At 41.2% G+C, this 23,046-nt stretch overlaps 2 protein-coding genes across 3 annotated transcripts in view; one reads left to right on the top strand and one right to left on the bottom strand.

The window, feature by feature from the left end:
* Positions 1-18,566, top strand: part of LOC145443497 (E3 ubiquitin-protein ligase rnf213-alpha-like) — a 64,018-nt gene extending 45,452 nt beyond the window's left edge. For both annotated transcript variants that reach the window (XM_080321456.1, XM_080321455.1), the window contains exons 43-56: positions 987-5,854; positions 6,510-6,660; positions 6,873-7,042; positions 7,732-7,874; positions 8,781-8,871; positions 9,604-9,721; positions 10,487-10,692; positions 12,110-12,275; positions 12,812-12,856; positions 12,917-12,994; positions 13,900-14,016; positions 15,577-15,757; positions 17,267-17,402; positions 18,086-18,566. In XM_080321456.1, coding sequence (XP_080177582.1) covers positions 987-5,854; positions 6,510-6,660; positions 6,873-7,042; positions 7,732-7,874; positions 8,781-8,871; positions 9,604-9,721; positions 10,487-10,692; positions 12,110-12,275; positions 12,812-12,856; positions 12,917-12,994; positions 13,900-14,016; positions 15,577-15,757; positions 17,267-17,402; positions 18,086-18,239 — 6,624 coding nt within the window. In that variant the 3' untranslated portion in view covers positions 18,240-18,566. The remainder of the gene's footprint in view (positions 1-986; positions 5,855-6,509; positions 6,661-6,872; positions 7,043-7,731; positions 7,875-8,780; positions 8,872-9,603; positions 9,722-10,486; positions 10,693-12,109; positions 12,276-12,811; positions 12,857-12,916; positions 12,995-13,899; positions 14,017-15,576; positions 15,758-17,266; positions 17,403-18,085) is intronic.
* Positions 18,554-23,046, bottom strand: LOC145443498 (DNA-directed RNA polymerase II subunit RPB4-like). Its single transcript, XM_080321457.1, has 2 exons — positions 21,399-23,046; positions 18,554-19,561 (listed from the first exon to the last, which is right to left on the bottom strand). The coding sequence occupies exons 1-2, from the start codon at positions 21,720-21,722 to the stop codon at positions 19,310-19,312; spliced, it is 576 nt and encodes a 191-aa protein (XP_080177583.1). The 5' UTR covers positions 21,723-23,046; the 3' UTR covers positions 18,554-19,309.

Here is a 23,046-nt window from a genome sequence, read left to right on the forward strand (position 1 = left end):
TGACGATCTAATTACACAAAAGAAAACTTTTGCCCTGACGTATGTAAATTAGATGTTTTCGCAAATAACGTTAGAATTTTACAACTTATCTTTATTTCTGGTTGGAACTGTCTGTCCTTACAGAGTAGTTTGGCCTGAAAAAAACGTTTTTGTGACTTGAAAACTGACTGAAAAAACTTTATTTTAACGAAATCTGGACCTTTAAAGAATTCCTGTACTGGTAGAAATAATTAAAATTCGTTGTAGTACCACGAAAGACACTTTTCATACATTCTCGGGTAGAAAATGTCTGTCCTCACTAAGTACCTTGCCAGGAATGGAGAAGGTACGTTCAACAGCAGCAGTTGTTGGCTGACAACACTGAAGACTGAAGACAAACCGTTCCGGCAATGGTGTCTACATCACAATTTTTCATCATGCGCTTCGTGACATAAGAACCGTGCATTGCCCACACAGTCTTGCTTCAGTTGGGATATTGCGGTACGTCGAGCATAACACCATTTCAAACTATTTGTTTCATTTGACCGTTTATGATTCACAACGAGCAGATAATGGGCCGTCTACAACGGTAGGCCTATAAAGTAGGCCGCAAGATGTCAAACGATAAGTTCACCTACAGTGCAAACATCTACGTTACAAACGACTTGCAGGTTGCAAAAAAATTCTGACTTTACAGACAATTTTATCACCTAACGCTACAATTCCGTCAAAATTTTTGTCAAAAAAAATCGCCCCAGTTATCACGTGTTAACAAAAATGCCATTTCTGCTAACGTGTGTCGGGTTTTACTACATGTTTACTTGCTGTGATACTACCAGCCGAGGTGTCAAGGCTTCCACGTTAGGAAAAGCATCTTGTTGATAATGTAACCTCCTTACTCGACTCGAATTGTTACGATTAATACTCAATTCCAATTCGAGCACTCCAATCATTGTGCTCAGCCCAAGTCTTGCATTACATTTTTTACCCGAGACATTCCTATCCAGGTACTACACCCGTTGCTGGAAGGCAGCGGCATCGGCCAAGCGTCCGGCCCTAGAGTCGGATTCATAGGCATATCAAACTGGGCCCTGGACCCGGCCAAGATGAACCGCGGCATTTTCGTAAACCGCAGCAAACCGACCAGAGACGACTTGAAAAAAACGGCAAAGGGCATTTTCCGTAATCAGAAAAGTAAGATCAATGAAAACCTGGAACTGCTGAATAAGCTCACGGAATCGTACATGAAAGTCTACGAAGACCAAGACGTAGAGTATTTCGGACTGCGAGACCACTACGGTCTTATCAAAATGCTGCACGCGAAATGTAAATCCGCAGAGTTAACAGTTTGTGATGTCACTATGGCGATACATCGCAATTTCAGCGGAGGAAAGCGTTCTCTTTTCGAGGTTTTCCGTCAAAATATTCAGCATTTGTACAACGAGATCATGTCACCCACAGTTCCCCTTCGGAACGTAATATCCGATAATTTGAGTGAGAAAGAGAGCAGGTATCTTCTCCTGCTGACTAACCAAGTTTCGGCCGCAAGCTTGCTTCAACTGTGTGTCGAAAAATCAAGTAGTCAAATTCAGATCATATTCGGTTCGAGCTTCCCGGGCGATCATAAATACACGGACGTGTGTAGAAACATCAACAAAATCAAGGCGTACATGGAAACCGGGAAATCAGTCGTGCTGTTAAATATGACTGAGATACACGAGTCTCTTTACGATGCTTTGAATCAGCATTACGTGACTTTCGGCGGGCAGAGGTACGTTGACTTGGGACTAGGTGGGCACAGGGTGAAATGCAGGGTAGCCCCGGAATTTCGGCTTATCGTGGTCGAGCAAAAAGAGGTCGTGTACGCGCGGTACCCGATCCCGTTGATAAACAGACTTGAAAAGCACCATTTGGATTCCAAAAGCTTGCTGTCCGCCGAGCAAACCGCGACTGCCACATCTTTAGAAGAATGGGTCGATAAGTTTCGTAAAGTCGCGGATTTCCGAGGAAAAGACGCTTTCTCTGGGTATCATTCCGACACCGTGTGTTCGATTGTGCTCTCAAACGGAAATTCCGAGGACCAGTTGCGCAATATTCTCCTCGAGTCTGCGTCAATGGATGCTGTGTTTCGACTTGAAGAGTCAAATATCGGCGGACAGTGTGAAGATATCCAAAAGTTTTATCTACGTCAGCAAACTCATGACGATTTACTATCTCTGTTACGTAACACTCCTGAATCTGACGGTAGTTTTATTACGGAAATTGTATCGTACTCTAACGTGTTATCGGAGAATGATCGGTCTGAAATCGAGGCAAGATTAGGCAGAGATGCATCAGTCACGTTGTTATCTCTAGAACAATTCCAAACGGAACGGGACTACAACAAAGAGTTGGACAGGTTTTTGAAAAAAACTTCCGGAGGCACCACTGGGAAAAGCGTGTTGCTGATACAATGCGCGCAGGCGCAAAGACGCGGGCGTTTGGTTGAATGCGCAAAATTCAGCCTCAAAAACAAATTAAAAGCACGCGTTGATAAGCGTGGCGTGAAAAACATGATAGTCGCTATTCTGCTTTCGGCAGAGCGTGAAGGGAACAGCGCTTTGATTTCAGATACTCTATCTTTACAACACGCTGCCGACAATAAGATTGTGTACGTGGACGAGTTGCGTCCGTCTGAAAAGTCAATGCGTCCTGCTAGTTTTTTTTACAAAAAGACTATCGTTGACGTTTTGAAGTCAGGCGACAGTGGTCAGGACGAAAACTGCCCCGGAAAATTGGTCGATATCAAGGCTTTGTTGAATGATTGCGTCTGTGACGCAGTGTCCAGGGTACAAAGCCGGCACAGCGATAGTGGGAGGTATCTTAAACGTATCGCGATAATATCAACTCTTTTTGGTGACTCGGCCCTGATTGGGGAGGATTTTCGTAAAGTTCTTGTCGCTAAACTAGTCCGACTGTATTCCGAGGACGGACAGGTGCTGTACGCGACTAGACCGTGGACAGTGGCCGAAGCTTGCAGCCGCGAAAACCTTCAAGAAGCCGGGACTTTTCGGAAGACACTGTGGCTCAGTTTGAAAGCAAGACTGTCACGTTTGATAGCTTACGTTATCAGTGTCGCGGACAGGCAGAACAATTTAGACCTGCTGACGTCGGACCACTCTTGGGTGGCCGAAATGTGGATTGGCGTGTTCAAAGTGTTGCAGCTGTCCTGGTCGTCTATCGGACGCGGGCTCGAGTTTGTGATTACAGAACAGCCCCATCATAAAGTCACGGTGCCGTGCCGGATCCCGTTTAGCTTTTTGATCCACAAATTCCTGCGCGACCAGTGGGACACTTTGAACGAGCAGAATTCCACCAATTTGGTCCAGGCGTTGTTTTCGTTTTATCGAAAATCTGATTTTTGCGATATCGTCGGAAAAGCTAGTGTCGCTGCTGGCATTTGTAATTTCATCGAGTGCTACACCGCTGATTTAGTAGAGTACGCGTACGTGGCTAAGTCAGGTTCGGAAAAAGAGATTGTCCTTGTGACTGATATTATTCGGCAGTTATCGATGGAACGATACAATAATTCCAAAAATTTCAATGAGGGAGATGAATGTCCGATCGTTTTCGTGTGCTACCAGTCGATGTCCGATAATCTAAAAGTATTTTCAGACATATTACGCCTCTTTCCAGATTTGCTCGAGCTAGTAAACTGGTCGCGTAATGACAACGTGAGAAACATTCACGTATTCGCGTTCAGAGAACTGCTCAAAATACTGGCAGAATCAGCCGAAAAAATGAAAGATTCGGACGAGTGTTTAAGGTGGAAACGAGACGCGATATCTGCTAAAACATTGTACAAACAATTGAGGTATCGCATCGATAGGACCGTCGATAAAGCCTCAATAGATCAAAAATGGGGTCCGGTTGAATTTGTGTGTCTGTTTCTCGACCACATGATTCCAGATGATACGAAAAGCGGATTTTTCCGTGACTATCTCAGCCTTATTTCCACTAAAGCGCATTTCTTATGGAGATATTCAAATCGCGGCGACGCGACCACTTTCGAAGTGTTAAAAATCACGTTGAACGTTTTGAAGCACGCTCGCCAGGAGCTGTATAACAAACTGTTGATCGACTGGCAGGATCCGATGTGCTCGATATGCCGTAAAAGCATCAATACCCCGGTTAAACTACCGTGCGGGCATTTCAACTGCGAAGACTGCGTTCGTAGGTTGCTGATGGCTTTCGAAGGAGCCTGGCGGTGTCCGAAATGTAACAAAGAGATCCCGCACGGTTACTGCTTATCGCCCGCGGTCCTAGACGATGGTCAGACTGCAGAATTAAAACGATTCGAATCTAACTGTACGTCCTTTTTCGTGGAATACGTGGCCCGCTTTTGCTTCAAGTTCTCAGAAAAATCTCCGCCCGACATGACTCGTAAAATGGTGGACAGTCTTGCGTCGCAGATCGTGCTTCAAAGCCCGGTAGGCAAAGAACTTGAGATCGATCTGACCGCGGTTGATTTAAACGTTAATTTTAGAACTTGTACGTTGAGAATTTTGCTCGATAACTGTTCTGAAATCACGAAGGATGTTCTTGAAAATAAACTGGCAAGCGTTACACGCGACGAAATGGAAACCGTCGTGTGTGTGATTTTGAAATGCTTTCAAGACCAAGCGATTTCTGATGTTAACGGTGATTCGGCAGGACCTGTGGAAGAGCTAGAACGTTGGCGGTGTCTCTTTGATACTTCTTACAAGAGATTGGCTTCGGAAAACGAGACGGAAGGGTTGAAATTGGAGATGCTGCGTGCCGCGGCTGAAGTCAGGTGCTGTCTGACGGAGGCGGCTTGTCGGATACAGGATATTTTCAAGAAAGTAAAGCTCGACGACGACGTGAACGCGAAAACGGACTTGTTTCTATCGGATCTGATACGCGTGGGCATGTCGGACGACAGCGGGGTTTCCGCATTGAAAAAGTTCCTCGTCAAATCTGCTTTTCATGTTTTCGGCAGCGACTGGTTTTACCAAATGAGGTCTAACGATAATTTCGAAAGTCTGGTGCCCGTGTCTTTGGATAAGGACAGGGACAACGAAAAGACAGACCGTTGGGTGCTGCTAGGGAATGAGTACGTGTCGGAAGTCACGAAAATGTACAAAATCCCTGAAAAAGAGCAAGTTTGTGAGTGCGCGCGTTCGATGGTAAATATGACCCAAAATAGCATCAAAATTTTTGCAAGTATAGCGGTGATTTACGACAAAGACAACGCTGAAAAAGACGACTTCAACTCGAAAGTTACCGAGAATTTGCCGAAAAATCCATCATTTTTGTACACTGCTGGTACGATATTTTCAAAATTTCTGCCTTCGATTCGAAAAAGCGATGATTTAACTGAAACTCAAATTCACACTGTATTCCAACTCGTGACTACGATTGTCTACGCTGTTACCGATGGCAACATAGCAACAGCTGGCTTTGCACTAATGCTGTCAAATCCCCGATCAGTAGAAAATTCATTCCTTCCCGGAATGCCAGAAAGCGCGATATACAGTATTCCGGAAGATATGCGCACGCAACGCAACAGCATGATGTACACGTGCCCCAACGGGCATCTGTACGCGGTTGGCGAATGCCGTCAGCCTATGGAAACCGCGCGGTGCCCGGACTGTGGGGCTACTATCGGTGGTCAGAACCACCGCGCCGCAGCGGGCAATCAGAGGTATCAAGGGCAAGAGGAATGGAGCCAGGCGGGGTACTTGTTGAACGCTGGGGGTAACGCGGTGGTGGAAGCTTCGGATAGGATTTCGAAGCAAGGAGCGGCCGTAGTGCATACGTTGGTTCATGCGTGTATGCTGGTTGGATTGCAGAATGACCCTGTCACCGTCGCAAGGTAAGAAGTGTATTATCATTGAGTAGTCAACGTTCGAACTCGAGTTTGGGTAGAATCATAGAAGTTACACTGTAAATTTCTGCTCGATTATATGTCGAAATAGTTGCTGTGTAATTAAAGTACTTCTTCCATTTTGTAAATTTTGAGAAAATTAAGTTTTAGTAAATTTGCATTTTTTCAGCCATACCTTGAACGTGGTTATGTTTGTCACGTTGTTTCAAAGTTTAGCTTGGACAGTAAAATTAAAACTTTACGGAAACTGAATTCTCTCAAAATGTGTAGAATGGACATAAGCTATTTGAAGTGGTTTCTAAGTGAGTCTTCTCGGCCTAGTTATGTCTAAAACTCATAAAACTGTAGAATTTTTACCTGAGACACTGTAAAGTAGGCTGGGAAGTAGCCCAAGAAAACTGCTTGAGTAGAAATCGAAGTAGTGACAACTCAAGTGATAAAAGTCGGTTTGCTTACAGCCTTTGGTTTGATGTATCCAAATCAGAAGCACATATGATTTCCAAATCATGCTCTGTTAATTCCATGGTAATTTTCTAGATTTTTTGTAAGTAAATTTGACACGAGCATGCCAGGATAGCAGGGTTATGTCACACAGTGAAAACAGCCACCATAGTTTTTTCATCAAAATTTCCTCATTTTTTAGAATGGTCCATGTCGGCACGGAGGAAAACGCGGCAAATTATCTTCTTGGAGAATTGCTAAAAAATTTAGATGCCTTCGCGAATGCATTGGGCCGTAACATGGATGAGGCGATACTGGTGTTGTATGATATCGTGTTGACGATGAAAAGAAAGGTACGTACATTTCTCCCTTGATATGGATGAAGGGGAATGTGGAGAAGGCAGGGCGGTAGGCGTGGGCAGACTGCGTGTTTATGGTGAAACGCTCTACCATGATTTGATAGTATCGGTCGAATTAGTAACGTGTAATTGGTTTGAAGATGTCTTGGAAATCACTGCTTCCGCTTATAATTGAATTTATGTTCTTGACCATGAAAATTTTGCAGAAAACAAACGCGTTTCCCGATTGGTCCAGCATGCAGAGTCGTAAAAACTGGGAACAAGCATTTCGACAGCAGTATCTCACGCCGGCGTTCCAAAAACTTGATAAAACCGTTGCCGATTCCGCGGCTATAATCAGCAACGCCGAACAGAAAAACGTCAAGGCTTTGTACAAGTATGTTCAGATTTGCAAATCTTACTAGACTCCTAGCAGGGTTGTAATGACTCGAGTCCGACTCGAGTCACGATTTTCGGGTGACTCGAGTCATTTTCTCAAAATACGGAAATGACTCGACTCGAGTCGAGTCAATCTGTGTACTGATTCGACTTGGACTCGAGCCATTGCGCATGACTCGAACCAAGTCATATGTCTCGAGACTCAGACGGCCAAGACCGACTTTTCATTGTAATTTCGAAGAATAGTAAAGTAACCACACTATTGGGATTTCGTCTATCGGTACTGGTACTTGAAAATGCGACCAGAAACTGCTAAAAGTGAGGAAAATTAGTATATTATAAATGCAAACAATTCGATATCACCACACAGAGTTATACAAAGTGGGTTTAACAAGATTTTGACTGGAAACTGAGCAGTTAACACAATGACTTGGACTCGGACTCGAGTCACGATACCATGACTCGGACTCAAGCCAATGCTCGCTGACTTGGACTCGGACTTGACTCGGTGGCGAATTGAAAATGACTCGACTTGACTCGAGTCAAATCTATAATAGTGAGATTGACTTGTGACTCGGAGCCTTGTGACTTGGTTACAACCCTGACTCCTAGACACAATTTTACAAACGAAAAGCTCACTTCCCAAAACACGAGCATATTAATTTTTTGCTCACGTCTGTTATCAAGACTGGCGCACGAACTGGAATTCACCGGGAAATCTGGCAAGTCCAATTTCAAATGGACGGACCCATTACTGTGGCTGCACATTCGAAGGCCGGACTCGTCTCATCTGCTGCAAGTCTTGGAGGACCGCTGGGACGTCGAGAACAGTGAGTGTGCTGACGATTACCCCTGACGAGTGTCAGCCGAAAATATTCGGGTTCATTTCAATATGAATATACCATTCAATTGTATATTGAAGTTCTGTACCTCCAAGAAGCTGTTTAGAATAGTGAGTTTAATGCAAGCTGGGCCGGTAACAGCAATTCCGCCTACGAGGGCTTGAGAGTACTACACCAGTCTGTTAAAAATAGAACCTTTTTCTTCAGATTTCACTGGCTATGTGATAAAGTTGTTAGGTTGGTAAAAACAACACGGCACACCAAGTTTGGCTCAATTCCAACCAGTAGAAGCGATTTTCTTGCGGTAGAAAGTTTTGAATTTATCATTATAAAATAAAATTTCAAAATTTTTCTGTCAACCCCATAAAATTTTTGGGCTGTCGGTAGAGATGATGCACACCAAATTTGGCTCAATTCCAACCACTAGAAGCGAAGTTATTGCAGTAGAAACATTTCGAATTCCATGATTTTATAATAAGTAATTAAAGAGTTAGCCACCGTAAATACTATTTTATTCAAATCCAAATTTTTCTACTGCAATAACTTCGCTTCTGGTGGTTAGAATTAAACCAAATTTGGTGTGCATCATCTCTACTGGCAGCCTAACAATTTTATGGGGTTGACAGAAATTTTATTTTTTAATGATAAATTCAAAATTGTCTACAGCAAGAAAATCGCTTCTACTGGTTGGAATTGAACCAAAGTTGGTGTGCAGCGTTGTTTTCGCCAACCTAACAATTTATCACGTAGCCAGTGAAATCGGAAGAATTTTTTTTGAACAGCCCTAGTTCTACACTTGTGCTTGGGACCCGACTGTTCTCAAAACTATTATTAACTATGGGTCGTCCCTCCTTTGCAATTAAAGTTAATCCAGTTATTACCATTTTCTTGTAGGTATTCTCAAGATCATTATGAAAACTACAAATCTCGGCATGCTGAAATATCTGGAGTCGGTGCTGCTACTTCAGTCTGCTCTCATCGATAAGTACGTTGTCATTTGAATATGTGCATTACATTCGTGAATGTAGTACAGGTCTGCCGTTATGAGGAGTGGTCAGCAAATAAGTATTTCTGTTGGTATGAAATCTCACCTGCTGTAGTATTAGCATAGTGTCCTATATGGTGTCGACACAAGCAAATGTCACGCCTCGGCGAAATTGTACCACGTCACGATTTCCATTTGGCTCAAGGCAATTTGACAGTCATTTTTGACCGGCTTGCCGTGCATTAAATTTGGTAAAACAGGTATCAATCGAAAGCGGGCTCTGCACTGATTACGATAATATAAATTTTATTCCGCTCGTGGCCCTGGAACTCCCACAATCAGCCTCGAATTTTTCATTGTTATGGAGATTGGCATTGGGACAATGCTGTCTGGCGAAACGAGAGAGTAGCTCAAGAGAAAAAGTGCCAGACAGCATTGTTCAGCATTGTTGCGTCCCAATGCCAATCTCCATAACAATGAAAAATTCGAGGCTGATTGTGGGAGTTCCAGGGCCACGAGCGTTCACTGTCCCAATACCATTGTCTGCTTCCTGATGGATTATATTTGACATGTCTTGAGAACCAGTGATTATGCGTGCACTTGGAAGATGTGCGAGGCTATGTCTAAAAATGGTGTCAACAAATGCGCTACTCGGAACAAATTTATTACACTTACTTCAGCTTACGTCTTCTACGCGTTTTAGGACTAAATCGATTTCATTGAAATTTTCAGATATCAGAACAACATCGACATGGATGACGCCGAAAAGATAACTTTGAAGAATTTTGAAAACGACGGCGGCCAACCCTACAGGAAATATATGGACGATTACATCACAATTTGGAATAAGGTCAGTGGTACTAATTTACAAGATCTAAAGACAGTGTTTCTCGAAATTAACAAAAAAAGAATAACGCTAAACACCACATTAGGTTCTGCGGTATGAATGTGACGGGTGCAACGGCTCCTCTGTAACCAGGCGGGTATGTTTGGTTCCGCTTTCGACAGAGCAACCAAAATATCATCGAGATTGATGATGGTTTCCTCTTTACAGACAGATTCAAAAATGAAACCAACACGGCACAGCGCGACGTAACAATCAAAATCACAAACCGCGGAATTTGTATTGTAACAATGGAAACAACAAATTTAGAATAAGGTACAATAGTAGCAATGCAAGTTGTAAAAAACATGACAGCGACATACTCAAAACAAAGCAAACTAAAAAATATTGTCAATCACATACAGCCCGTTCAAATTCACACCCCACCCCCCAAAAAGGCAATAGGCAATCAACCTATACCTAGTCCTGCACCCACAGGTTGCACACCTCTAGATTAAAATACAGTTTACTGATCTATGTAAAATTGTACACATTATAAAATCAAGCAATCTAGTGAAACCAAATCGCTTTTGAAATCGAGTGAATGTGACTGGGCTACTTCATGTTGATTTACGTAATAATTTGGGACCTGAAAATTTTGATATCCCACATTTTTTCTTTCTTTTTTTTTTTGAAAGGTGTTTGTGGTTCCCGAAAATTATCATGCATACCTCAAAAGGGCAGTGGAACCCGGTTTGAGAACGACTGTGTTAATCTGTCGTTGCTTTTCAGCTATGCCCTGCGTTACGGGCGAAATACTCGTTGCACGAACGCGTCCTGGAGTATCTGGAACCCGTTTCGATATTAAGCCCGATTTCCGTGGTGTTGCCCAGCGCCAGGGGCAAGGGACTGTGCGCTAAATTGCTGGCGGAGCATCTCATCGATCTTCAAAACGACTTTTTGACCGAATGCAAGCAAGTGCTCGAGGGAGACGACAGGTACTTAAATTAGGATCACAAGCAGGCCCGGGCGGAATCGGGTATGTGGGTCATCGGGTATGTGGGTCGATTACCATATGTCGGGTTTTGGCTCAATTCCAACCAGTAGAAGCAAGATTCTTGCAGCAGAAAGTTTTGAATTTATTATTAAAAAATAAAGAAATAAAATTCCAAATATTTTCTGTCGACCCCATAAAATTGTTAGGCTGTCAGTAGAGATGATGCACACCAAATTTGGCTCAATTCCAACCACTAGAAGCGAAGTTGTTGCAGTAGAAGAATTTCTAATTCCATGATTTTATAATGAATAACTTAAAGGAGTTTTTCACCGTAAATGCTATTTTATTCAAATCCAAATTTGTCTACTGCAGTAACTTCGCTTCTAGTGGTTGGAATTGACCCACATTTGGTGTGCATCATCTCTACTGACAGCCTAACAATTTTATGGGGTTGACTGAACAATTTTGAAATTTTTATTTTTTATTTTTCAAGATGAATTCAAAACTTACTATTGCACAAATCTCGCTTCTACTGGTTGGAATTGAGCCAAAGTTGGTGTGCAGCGTTTTTTAACTAACCTAACAATTTTATCAAGTAGCCAGTGAAATCTGAAGGAAAAGTTTTTTTTTAACAGCCCTTTGTACACTTTCAAGCATAATTTGATGGGGGTTGACGAGCTCGGCGCCGCTCCGCGAGTAACTCGATTATCGGAAATGTTTTTAAAAGGCGCACGCGTAAATTATTATGTTCGACGGAAAGTCTGGCACGAAATACCTTTTTCGTCATGCAAAACGCACGACGGGGTCTGTACACCCAATTTTTGACTCGATTCCAACTGGTAGGCGTCGACGCGTAGGAGTTTTAAAATTTTGAATTTATTATAAAAATCGGAAGCATTTTTTCAAATTTCACTATCAACAAATTGTTGAGTTGTCGACAAAAACAATACGAAACAAATTTGACGCAATTCCAACCCGTGGAAGCGAAGTTATTCGAGTAATAATTCTGGGATTACCCACTGTCCAGGCTAATTTTGAGAATCAAAAATATTCAACTGCGATAACTTCGCTTCTACCGGTGTGAAGTGAGCAATTATTGTTAAGTATCGTTTTTTAGACAACTTAGCAATTCCATGGGGTTGACAGTTGAATTTGAGATATTCTTCTTTATATATTTACCCGTGATACTGATACGTTGTGGCCTTGCGGTAGTATTTTTTATTTTATTAATGGTTCTTCAGCCCGACCTCAAGGCCCTGAAAGTAATCTAGGTATTCGCTACTTGTAATTGCAAGTTAATAGAAATTCATGGCATTACTTCTACAGAGTACCAACGTTGTCTGCTTCGGCCATCTCCGTCTTCAAACCATGAAATATCTATCACACAGGTGATTTGAAACGTTTCCTTTATATTTCAGCATTCACGAATGTAAAGTCGTGGAACTATACCACTCCGACTACGTTCAAATCGACACACACGCCGACCTTCTGCCGTTGATTCAAATGCACACCAAGTACGACATTACGAGAGACAAGGGCCGGCACCATCACATATCTTACAACGTCAGCGCGCTTGAGAAACAGGTGTTTGCTATGATGTCGACAATAAATTTCAGTTCAATGCTAGGCTTGAGAAGTCTAGGCATTCTTTTATCAAGTAAAGAAACTTTCGAAGATTTTTTTAACACAGGACAATTTAGAATATGAATCAATGTCAGACATAGTAGTGCGGTCAAATTTATTTGAGTTTATTCATATTTTGCGGGTGTCATATGGGAATTAATCACATGTGACGAACAATAATGACATCTCAACGTCATAATTTTGCAGCAGGTGAGTCGGGTAAGCAGTTTGGATATGCACCAGTGTTCTGACAGCTTAAGTCACCTTTTTCACATGGCTTGACTTAACTAAGTCACTATGCAGAAATGTCTTGACTCAGCGTTTCTGATATGTGCGGTGACTCGAATCTGAATTATCGTGCACATTCTGGACACCTGGTTTGGCAAGCGATGATTTGTTCCCAACACTGGTATGCACTTCTCGAGTGATGTTAATATCTGCGACACTCCAAAACGGTTTGCTGCTACCTCAATTTGTGAATATCAATACTGTTTCAGGTCCGAGAGAATTTTGTGATGTACCGAAAACTGATTGCGAAGCGGGTAACGTCTCTCATTCTTCTTACCTGATTTTAGACAGGAACGTTTAGATTTCTTTTACAGAGTCTGCCTTTGATGCAGTACCCGCAGGACGTCGGCATCGGAAACGACTGGGACAAGGTGCTAGAAAACACCGCGCAAGTGCGTATTGCTTTGTCTCCACTTATATTTTTGCATTTTTGCGCGCTACGTACACAACCTGAACCAGCAAGCAGTGAGTCTGGGCAGCAGCTGTCGTTTTACGGTATCTTGTCAGCAATCAAACGGTCGTTGAGTATGTGTATCGCTTGTCCGCATCCAAGTCAAAACACAAGTCTTATGCTTGAGATTGTAAAACTACAATCTTACACAAGGGTGCTCGTTAGGGCTCTTCAAAAATGATTTTTTTTCTCAAATCGTACTGGCTGCTCGATAAAATTGTTAGGTTATCTAATTTAAGCCTACACACCAAATTTGGTTCAATTCCAACCACTAGCCGCACTGCTACAGGAGAAGAAAGTTTCTATTAATTATATAAAAATAAATAACGAGAAATTTGAAAATTTTCTGTTCACCGCATGAAAGTGTTAGGATATGTATAGAAACGATGTTCACCAAATTTGGTTCAATTCCGTTATTGCCGTCGACAAATTTGGATTACGAATAAAATAGTATTTACGGTGACCAACTCTTTAATTATTTATTATAGTGGTGCCCACTGTAAATACTATTTTATTCAAATCCAAATTTTTCGACGCCAATAACTTCGCTTCCACTAGTTAGAATTTAACCAAATGGACAAAAGTTGCAAAAAGTTGCACTATAAGATTCCTTCAAACAACTTGAAACAGCATTCTACATATCTTCCGAGTATTTAGGAAGCCGCCGGAAGCTGTAAAAAAGTTGCAAAATCTTGCCCTAGCAATAATCTATGTTATAACTGTCTATTTTGTTAATAGCCAGTCGCTGCAAACTTTATGACCGTATATCTAAAGCACACCAACCAACTTTCACCACTTGAGTTTAATTTCAAGTCCCATTTGATAACCACTTTTCCTGTTCTCTAGGTCGTGCTTCCCGGCAGAATCGCACAAGATTTGGATCAGATGGTGTCGGCCGTCACATCAGCAGACGTGTGCGAAGGCGTACGTACTTTGGCTCAAGCGATTACTTTTCTTGCGAAGGTAAATATTTTAACGTTAACATATCTATCATTGGATGTTACAGCCACTGAACTGTGATCAGGTGGTCAAAGTAGTAAGTATTGCTACTTGAGTAGACGTAACTCAAAAATGAAGTAAAGTCACCCGAGTAAGTAGCACAAAGTAGCTGTGTAGTTTTTACTCGAGTAATTTCAAATCAATTACAAATTGCCAAAACTACAAAACCAAGTGGCAGGGTTGTAATGATTCGAGTCATAACTCGAGTCATTTTCTCAAAATACGGAAATGACTCGACTTGAGTCAATCTTTGTATTGACTCGACTTGGACTCGAGTCATTACGTATGACTCGGACCAAGTCATATGACTCGAGACTCAGACGGCCAAGAGCGACGTTTCATTGCAATTTCGAAGAGTAGTAAAGTATAGCCACCCTATTGGGACATCGTCTATTGGTACTGGTACTTGAAAATGCGACCGGAAACTATTAAAAGCGAGGAAAATTAGTATATTATAAATGCGGACCATTCGATATCACCAAACAGAGTTGTAAAAGTGGGTTTAACAAGATTTTATCTGGAAACTCCACAGTCAACCCAACGACTTGGACTCGGACAAGGTAAGTATAGGGTAGGGTTACCATGTTTTGAAAATCTGAAAAGAGGTCACTTTATCCAAATTTTCACACTTGCAAAACCGGTGGAAAATCCTGAAAAAATGGTAAATTTTTCTCACTTCGTGGTCGGTTGACTAAAAACAAGAAAAAAGGTCAACTTTCCCGCTCGGCGCCCAAAATACAGTTTTTCCCTCACATTTTCAAGTGGTTGACTAAAAACAAGTCATCTCCGGCTCAGCGCCCGAAATACCCACCTGAGCGTTACTTCGTTGCTGATTTACGGCATCTCAGTCGAATTTGGCCGTAAATTGGACCTACATTCTCAAAAAAGAGGACAAAAGGGCGTCCTCCGTGGACGCTTTCAAAAAAGAGGACAAATCCTCTTAAAAGAAGACGTATGGTAGCCCTAGTATAGGGTAAAATTCGGCTGAAATATAGGAAATCAGTACTCGATAACGTTCCGACGGGTATTTCGGAAAGATGATCTTTCTTTTTTAGTCAACGAAGTGGGAAAAATTTACCATTTTTTCAGGATTTTTCTCCGGTATTGTAAGTCTGAAAATTTTGAAGAAGTCTCCTATTTTAAGATTTCCAAAATATGGTAACCCTATCAGAGGTGGCTACTTAAGTGCGAGATGTATCTTAGTTAACGAAAATTTACACCACAGATACCTACGATCTTCGAAAATATATTGAGTTACCGTGAGATTTCATTCACAAATACGAGGCATATTCATTTCGCCTTTTCAAAATCCAAATTGTAAACTGTAACAAGTTTTGCCTAAAAAGTAGAAGCAGTCTGGAAACAAAACCGCTTGGGTAACCTACTTTGTTGTCACTTACCAGATCTGTCTAATAAGTCAGACCCTAATCAACATCACCATGCTATGAGGTAATTGAGACCAATAATGCAAGAGATCAGAAAGCATATCTGCAGCTAGTGAATCTTGAAATTTCCCGTCTCCAGGTGCAGATGAATCCGGGCAGGAACATGGTCGATTTTCTCGAAAAAGACCTCATCCTACCGTCCAATTGCATTCCGAAATCGGCGCAAATCGAACACACGATGTCCATGTACAACCGACTGTCTTGGCACAAAGCCGTGAGCTTTACAACGAGAGGACTGAATCCATACAAGGACGCCACTGGTAAGCAAACGTACGCATGTCAAAGCCAGACCGATATCGGATTTTTGAACAGGGTTGCCACCGAGTCGCAAGTCAATCGCACTTTTATAGTTTTGACTCATTCAAATCAAGTGTTTTTCAATTTACCATCGAGTCAAAGTCAATGAGTAGATGGTCGAGTCCGAGTCATAGTGATTTGACTCGAGTCCTAGTCCAAGTCATTATGCGCGCTGTTCAGTTTTTGAGAATGGCTCGCATTCATAATATCATAATTTTCTTCAGTTTCTGGCCCCATTTTCCAAGTATCAAGACTGATAGACGAAAACCAATAACGTGGTGACTTTACTATTCTTCAAAGTTACAAGAACATGTCTGTCTAGCCGTGCTAGTCTTGGTTCAAGTCAGGCACAATGGCTTGAGTACAAGTCGAGACCATACAAAAATTGACTCGAGTCGAGTCATTTTACGCATTTGAAAAAATGACTCGAGTCATTACAACCCTGACGACTTCTGTAGTAAGACGCTCCTGGCTTGGTGGCTCATCTTTGATGACTCTGCGATACAGAGCCTCCCGTCTATACCTTGCTTATCTACATATCACATTTCACCAAACTGCGTTTTTGTTACTGATAGAGCAATTTTTTACCTAAAAATGGAAGATTTTGACCTAAAAAATAAAAATTTGAACTTTTTTTGTCCCAAAAAGCTGAATTTTGACCTCACGTGTACAAATTGGGTGTTTTCGCACATAATGTTAGAATTGTACTACTTATCTTCATTTCTGGTTAACTGTCCGTCCATACGAAGTAATTTTTCCTGAAAACACGTTTTTGACTTAAAAACTGACAAATTTTTACATGGAAAAAACTAGTATTTCAACGAAATCCGGCACTACGAAGAATTCCAGTAGGTACATTACGTATTATAGTAGAAATAATTAAAATTTGCTGTAGTGCAACGAAAGATACTTTCCTACATTCTCGGGTAGAAAGTGTCTGTTCTTACTAAGTAGCTTGCCAATAATGGAGGAAGAACGTTCAACAGAAACAGTTGTTGGCTGACAACAGTGAAGTTGTGCGTACGCTGCTGGCGACACAGCGTGTTGCTTCATTCTGAAAATGCTGTCCACATCACAATTTTTCATCATGCCCCTCTTGATGTAAGAACCATGCAATGCTCAAGCAGTCTTGCTTCAGTTAGGATATTGCGATACGTTGACCATTACACCATGTCAACCTATTTGTTTCATTTGACCGTTTATAATTCACAATGAGCAGACAATGGACCGTCCACAGCGATGGGCATATAAAGTAGGCTACAAGCTGTAGAATGTCAAATGATAAGTTCACCGACAGTGCGAAATCTACGATACAAATGGAATGCAGAGGTCTAAAATATTTCATCTTTGTGAACAAATTTGACAAAGTTTGACCTGACAAAATTTGACATGTCGAAAAAAATCGCCATAGTTATCGACTTGCAAGGTAGACAAATATGGATTCTGTCTGTTAAAACTGGATCTTCCCACAGGTGACCAGAAACCTATTTCGAGCAAAAAGCTACTTGCTGACATCACAGAGGCGTTCAAACACACGGACGTCATCGTTCTGCAGCAGAAGTTGAACGAAGTGTTGATCAAGAAAACGGACTTCAACGCGAATTGGAGGTATGAACGCAAGCTTGATAATCGCAGCACCAGAGGGTGCCAGTAATAAGTAGTTCTAATTTTTCAAAGTCCCCATATGAGCTTCGCTTACTCGCAGCACCAACTCAAGTGGATCTGCTCAACTGACTGCTTAATCTGTGTGTGCTTCACAAGCTGTAAAACAGTGGTTCTTAACCTTTTTTCCCTCCAGCGCCTTTTTAAAAATGTACTTAGGTCTGTCGCCCCCCCTTCTTTTAAGGATTGTAGTAAAAACATAATGGGGTAATGAATCAAGTACCTCACCCAGTTATTCACTTTAACATGAATGTATTCCAAACAAAATGATCCATATTTTATAACGTTCACGTGAGGTCGTGGATCACAATGCTGAACAGCATCATCCTTTGTGTCGAACGGTGATATGCGATGCAGAACTCGAGAGATATATAGGACTATTGTTGAACTATATAATCGTATGTCCCTACTACACCATATTTCTCCAATGTCCCCTCCAAAATCCAAACCTTGTTGACTCACAGTTTCATGCATTTCGGATTTTTTAATGTAGAAAGTAGCTTTGGCGTAAGTTTGCTCGCGAGTGTAGGCTATGAAAAATATTTCTGGATTTTTGTATCATTTTCGATCAGCTATCGCCTATCGGTGTCGTCCATTTATGTGAGTTTGCTAACGCTGTGCTATTCCAGCTTGAAGGACATATTCCCGTATTACGAATTCCTCGGAGATACCGGCGATGATGATTCGTGGTACGAAAGACTGCCGGACGAAGTCTGCTTCAAACATATTCGACATCTCTTCACACTCACTGTCCAGCACCACAGGAATGCGCTGCGACATTGATTATGTATATGTCACACCGAAAAACTCTTCATTCTATTTCAATGCTGATAGCTCTCTAATTTTCTTACCTATGGCGTTGCTACATGCAGAAGTAGGCAATGTGGTGTTGTTGTCTACTTGACTTGACATTGGTGTAGTTGATCTTCCATTCCCTGTTCAATTCTCTATTTATATATACTGATTATTTAATTTCATCGGCCATGTGACTAATCAAGTCAGGCATTGTTGTGTGGTTTCTGTTATCACAAAGTGACGAATCTCTTCACTCTACTTTCTAACCTTGTAGCATGGCTAATAAATTGCTGCTCTGTTATCATGAAAAGACAAGGGACTGGTTGTATTGTATGCAACTGAGATAGGAGTGGCAATCATGGAATGTATATCTGAGATATGCGGTGACGATCGACATCTGTAGCATACGATTACAAGTAGAACAGTACTCAAGTGTGTATAGTTTTGGTTGAGAGGGTCACATCATTAGAGGTGAATCTAGGCTCAAAAGTTTCCTAGCTTTCCAAATCCACGAGTACTCAAGTGTATATAGTTCCAAGAAGTAGTCTTTTGGTTGAGAGGGTCACACACATTTAGCAGATCATCGGAGATGGCTACATCCGAGAGGGGATCTTCGCCGGTAACGCAAAATGACTATCGATATAAGAAATCTTTGAAAATATACACCCTTCTTATGACAATTTAGTCACTGTGCCGTAAGTTATTCTCAGACTACTTTCGCACTACAAAATTCAAATTATAAAGGTAGTGTCTAAAAACTGTTCAAGTAGAAGTAGTTGAAAAACATTAGGCACTCTGCATAATAGAAGTATTTTAGGGGGAGTCCATTGAAACAAATCCACCGCAATTGACAAAACCAAACCCTTGCCGTGTGCCTAATCCGTTGCTGTTACACGCGGCAAGCATTGTACAGTCATTCACGATCAATGCAGTTCCGCAACACCCAAGCTCTGCTGTAGCAGTAGACTTGCTTCCCAGTTCATACCATCAGTAGGTAATTTCCAGTAGGCACAGTATCATTGGGCTGATTTCCAAGTCGGTATCAGGAACCGTCGCCACTAAGACTGGAAACTTCGCTTCAGTTTGATGTCTTCGAGCACTTGCTGCAATTCGTCGTCGTCGAATCTGCCTTCCAAGCTCGGAATTAATGACTTGGCTTCCTCGGCGGTTTCGGGGCAAAGATTGGCTAACGACGCCAGTTCGAACTTGTGAAGTTTTTTCTGCAGCAACAGGCTTCGTACGCTGGTGATGGTTTCCCGGTTCTTGAAGCGGCTGAACCTTTGCGTGTAGTTCAACGTTTTCATGAATACCTGAGAGAGAGAGAGAGAATATACTATTCGTCACGATCACAACAATTCAAACATCGAATTCATATTTTACAGAAAGATTTATTTGATGCGGTGCGCGAATTGCGGTCCATAAACGATTTGGGCTAAGGATTGTTTGAATAATAGGCCTATATTCATTATATCCCGAATATTTACGGCTGATATTCGTCAGTGGTAATCGTCAGCAAAGTGGTAATCGTCAGCAACTAGTAGGGAATTGAAGAGCTTCTTGGAACAGAACTCCGATACGCAATTGAATAGTATATTCATATTGAAATGTACCCGAATATTTTTGGCTGACACTCGTCATGAGTAAGGCGATTTTTTTTAACATTTAAAAAAAAGTCAAAATTAGGTCAAAAAATGTCAAAATTGTTTAAAAAGTTGAAACTTTTTTGCAACCTGCATTTCGTTTGTATCGTAGATTTTGCACTGTCGGTGAACTTATTATTTGACATTTTACAGCTTGTAGCCTATTTTATAGGCCTACTGTTGTAGACGGCCCATTGTCTGCTCATTCATTGTGAATCATAAACATTCAAATGAAACAAATAGGCTGATGTGGTGTTTGGTCAATGTGCCTCAATATCCTAACTGAAGCAAGACTGCGTGGGCAGTGCAGGGTTCTTATATCAAGAAGCGCATAATGAAAAATTGTGATGTAGATAGCATTTTCAAAATGAAGCAACACGGTGTGTCACCTGCAGTGTACGCACAACTTCAATGCTGTCAGCCAAAAAGGCAACAACTGCTGCTGTTGAACGTTCTTTCTCCATTCTTGGCAAGCTACTTAGTAAGGACAGACACTTTCTACCCGTGAATGTAGGAAAGTATCTTTCGTTGTACTACAACAAATTTTAATTATTTCTACCATAATTCGTGATGTAACTACTGGAATTCTTCATAGGGCCAGATTTCGTAGAAATACTAGCTTTTTTCATGTAAAAATTTGTCAGTTTTCAAGCCAAAAAAGTGTTTTCAGGCCAGCCAAAATACTTCATAAGGACAGACAGTTCCAACCAGAAATGAAGATAAGTAGTAGCCTACAATTTTCACATCAAGTGCGAAAACGCCTAATTTGCATACGTGAGGTCAAGATTCGGTCAAAATTCAGTTTTTTTAGGTCAAAAAAAGTCAAAATTTCGATTTGTTGGGTCAAAATCTTCCGTTTTTTAGGCCAAAAAAAAATCGCCCTAGTCATGAGTAATCGGCAGCAACTAGTAGAGAATGGGAAAGAATATTGTACATCAACAATCACGTCACAAAGTATTGACGTCCCTAGCATGAAATTTCGAATAATCGGCGAGAATTGGGAAGGACGTCAGGTATCTTGTCTTTGATATTTTATGCGGCATACACACCAACTCATGATATACATGATACAGACGATCTGTGCATATGCAATTATGCATACCATGAGTGCATGATGTACATATGCCGCTGGACAGGGAAGGTGCAGATACAGCCTTGCAAGGCTTTCCAAGTCTTGCATCACCCCTCCATGCTGTGCGATAAGCAGGAAGTCATGGATGCCAGTGATACTGATCAGGTCGTTAGTCTGACCCGGCCGGGGACTGAATCCACGACCTACCAACAAAGACGCTTCAATATTACGCTATATTGTCTTGTCTACGTAAATTTTTCGCGGGAACAGAATTATCCAACAACTGTTCACCAATGCCAAGGTGTTTTAAAACGATAACATCACACAAAAGGATGGATAGGAAAGGACGTAGTTTATTTTTGTCCTTGATGTTTTTGCGGCATATACACCGATTCATGACACATGATGGATAGCTCAATACAATAACTAACGCACCTCCGAAAGTTCCTGTTCTTCCTCCACGTTTTCATTCTGTTGCTTTCGATGTTCGAGCAGCATGTGCACTTCCGAATTGAGCAATGTTTCGGCATTTTCAAATTCCGCAGGAAAATGAAGCTGCGAAGAATCTTCTTCCTTATCTTCCAACAGAGAATTCAAAGCTTTCGATGATGCCATGCTCAGTGTTATAGGTACATCAACTTGAGATCTGAAAATTTTGACGAAAAGAAGGCACATATTGAGAGTAACATCCAGACCGCATATCACCTTTAAAGAATTTGTATGTTGAAAGTTCCAATCGATGTACATTGTACAAACCATGATAGGAAATATGCTGTTAGCAGGTATTTGGGCGTAATCTAGGTCAGTGATTGAACTGCTTCAATAGTTCATAAATAAGCATATGTAACCATGAAAACAGTTCACGCCGAAAGAGTAAGGTACCGTAATTGCTAATTGGACTGCCATTTTTGAAATAAATCTCTCTGTTCCATGTCATTAGTTCTGTAGAACAATTGGTGAAGTGGTATTATCCCATTCCTTGCTACGGGTGAGGGAGTGGCCAGTCGGTAAAGATTGTTTAATTACAGTATTTCATCAAATTCAGATTATCTTAGTTTATATAATCCTTAATCTGAAGCTAATTGTGGAAAAGTATAGTATATTGAGACAGCCCGACAAAATCCTTAACATATATAAAAAGAATATGTGCAGTATCGGTTTACAGCCATAATTTGTGAACATAACTTTTTCGTTTTGACTTAGATTAAAACAGTAGATGAGGTCGGATGTTTGGATTAGACGACAATATCATGGTATGGTTTTCATCAATGCAACCTTGTTTCAATCATATATGGTCGCGATGTGTAATCAAAGGAGCTTATGTCCATCTTACACATTTGAAAGAATTAGGTTTTTGTAAAGTTTTCATTTCTTTCATCCATATCTTGGCAACGGTTAACTTGGAAATACTGTGACAAATATGATCATGGCCAAAACAATGAAAATTTTGCAAAAACTTGCTTTTTTCGGAATGTGTAAAATGGACCTCAAAATTTTTAAAATGTAGGCCTACTTCGATTCTACAGTGACAACATCCTCACATGAGCACCCACAGCCACAGCCGTTGCGGCAACACGGAAAAACAATTTTAAGGAACTTCGTTTCTCTCGTTTACAAGTGTGTCACAGGCTTAAGAAGTTTTGGAACCACTAATCTAGGCAATACACTGTCCCCAACTCAAATACACAACATAGGTCAGCTAGTCAGCATGCTACATTGGAAGTGACAGATTGACTCACAAAAGTGGCATAATGGCTATGGCCGGTAATCAATAACAAAGCAAATGATGAGGGTAATAACGCACTGATGTCTGATATGTTACAAAACTGTCAAAACAGACATACATACAAGGTCATTCCAATTCAACTTGTCACAGTGTCATAATAACATAATCAAATTTATTTTATTACAAGTGACATCACATTGATTTACTAAAATTCGGCGGAAAATATAGAAAAAAAGTTGATGGGTGGCTATTAATTCCTGTCGGGTGCACAGAACGTGGGCAACGACGCAACGTACGAGCACTCGTAATAAATTTGGTACGGAAATACGTGTAACACTTGAACGTGGTTGAATTTCA

The sequence above is a fragment of the Botryllus schlosseri genome, chromosome 7, assembly GCF_051294905.1.
Source record: "Botryllus schlosseri isolate E-star chromosome 7, Bs_hap1, whole genome shotgun sequence".
Classification (NCBI taxonomy): Eukaryota; Metazoa; Chordata; class Ascidiacea; order Stolidobranchia; family Styelidae; genus Botryllus; species Botryllus schlosseri.

What these genes read in the sequence shown, in the direction of transcription:
- LOC145443498 (XM_080321457.1), bottom strand. Translation starts at nt 21,722, where the DNA reads ATGGTTTGTACAATGTACATCGATTGGAACTTTCAACATACAAATTCT. An exon ending in AAGAACAGGAACTTTCGGAG is followed by an intron (nt 19,562 to 21,398) that starts GTGCGTTAGTTA and finishes TCTCTCTCTCAG; the next exon opens with GTATTCATGAAAACGTTGAA.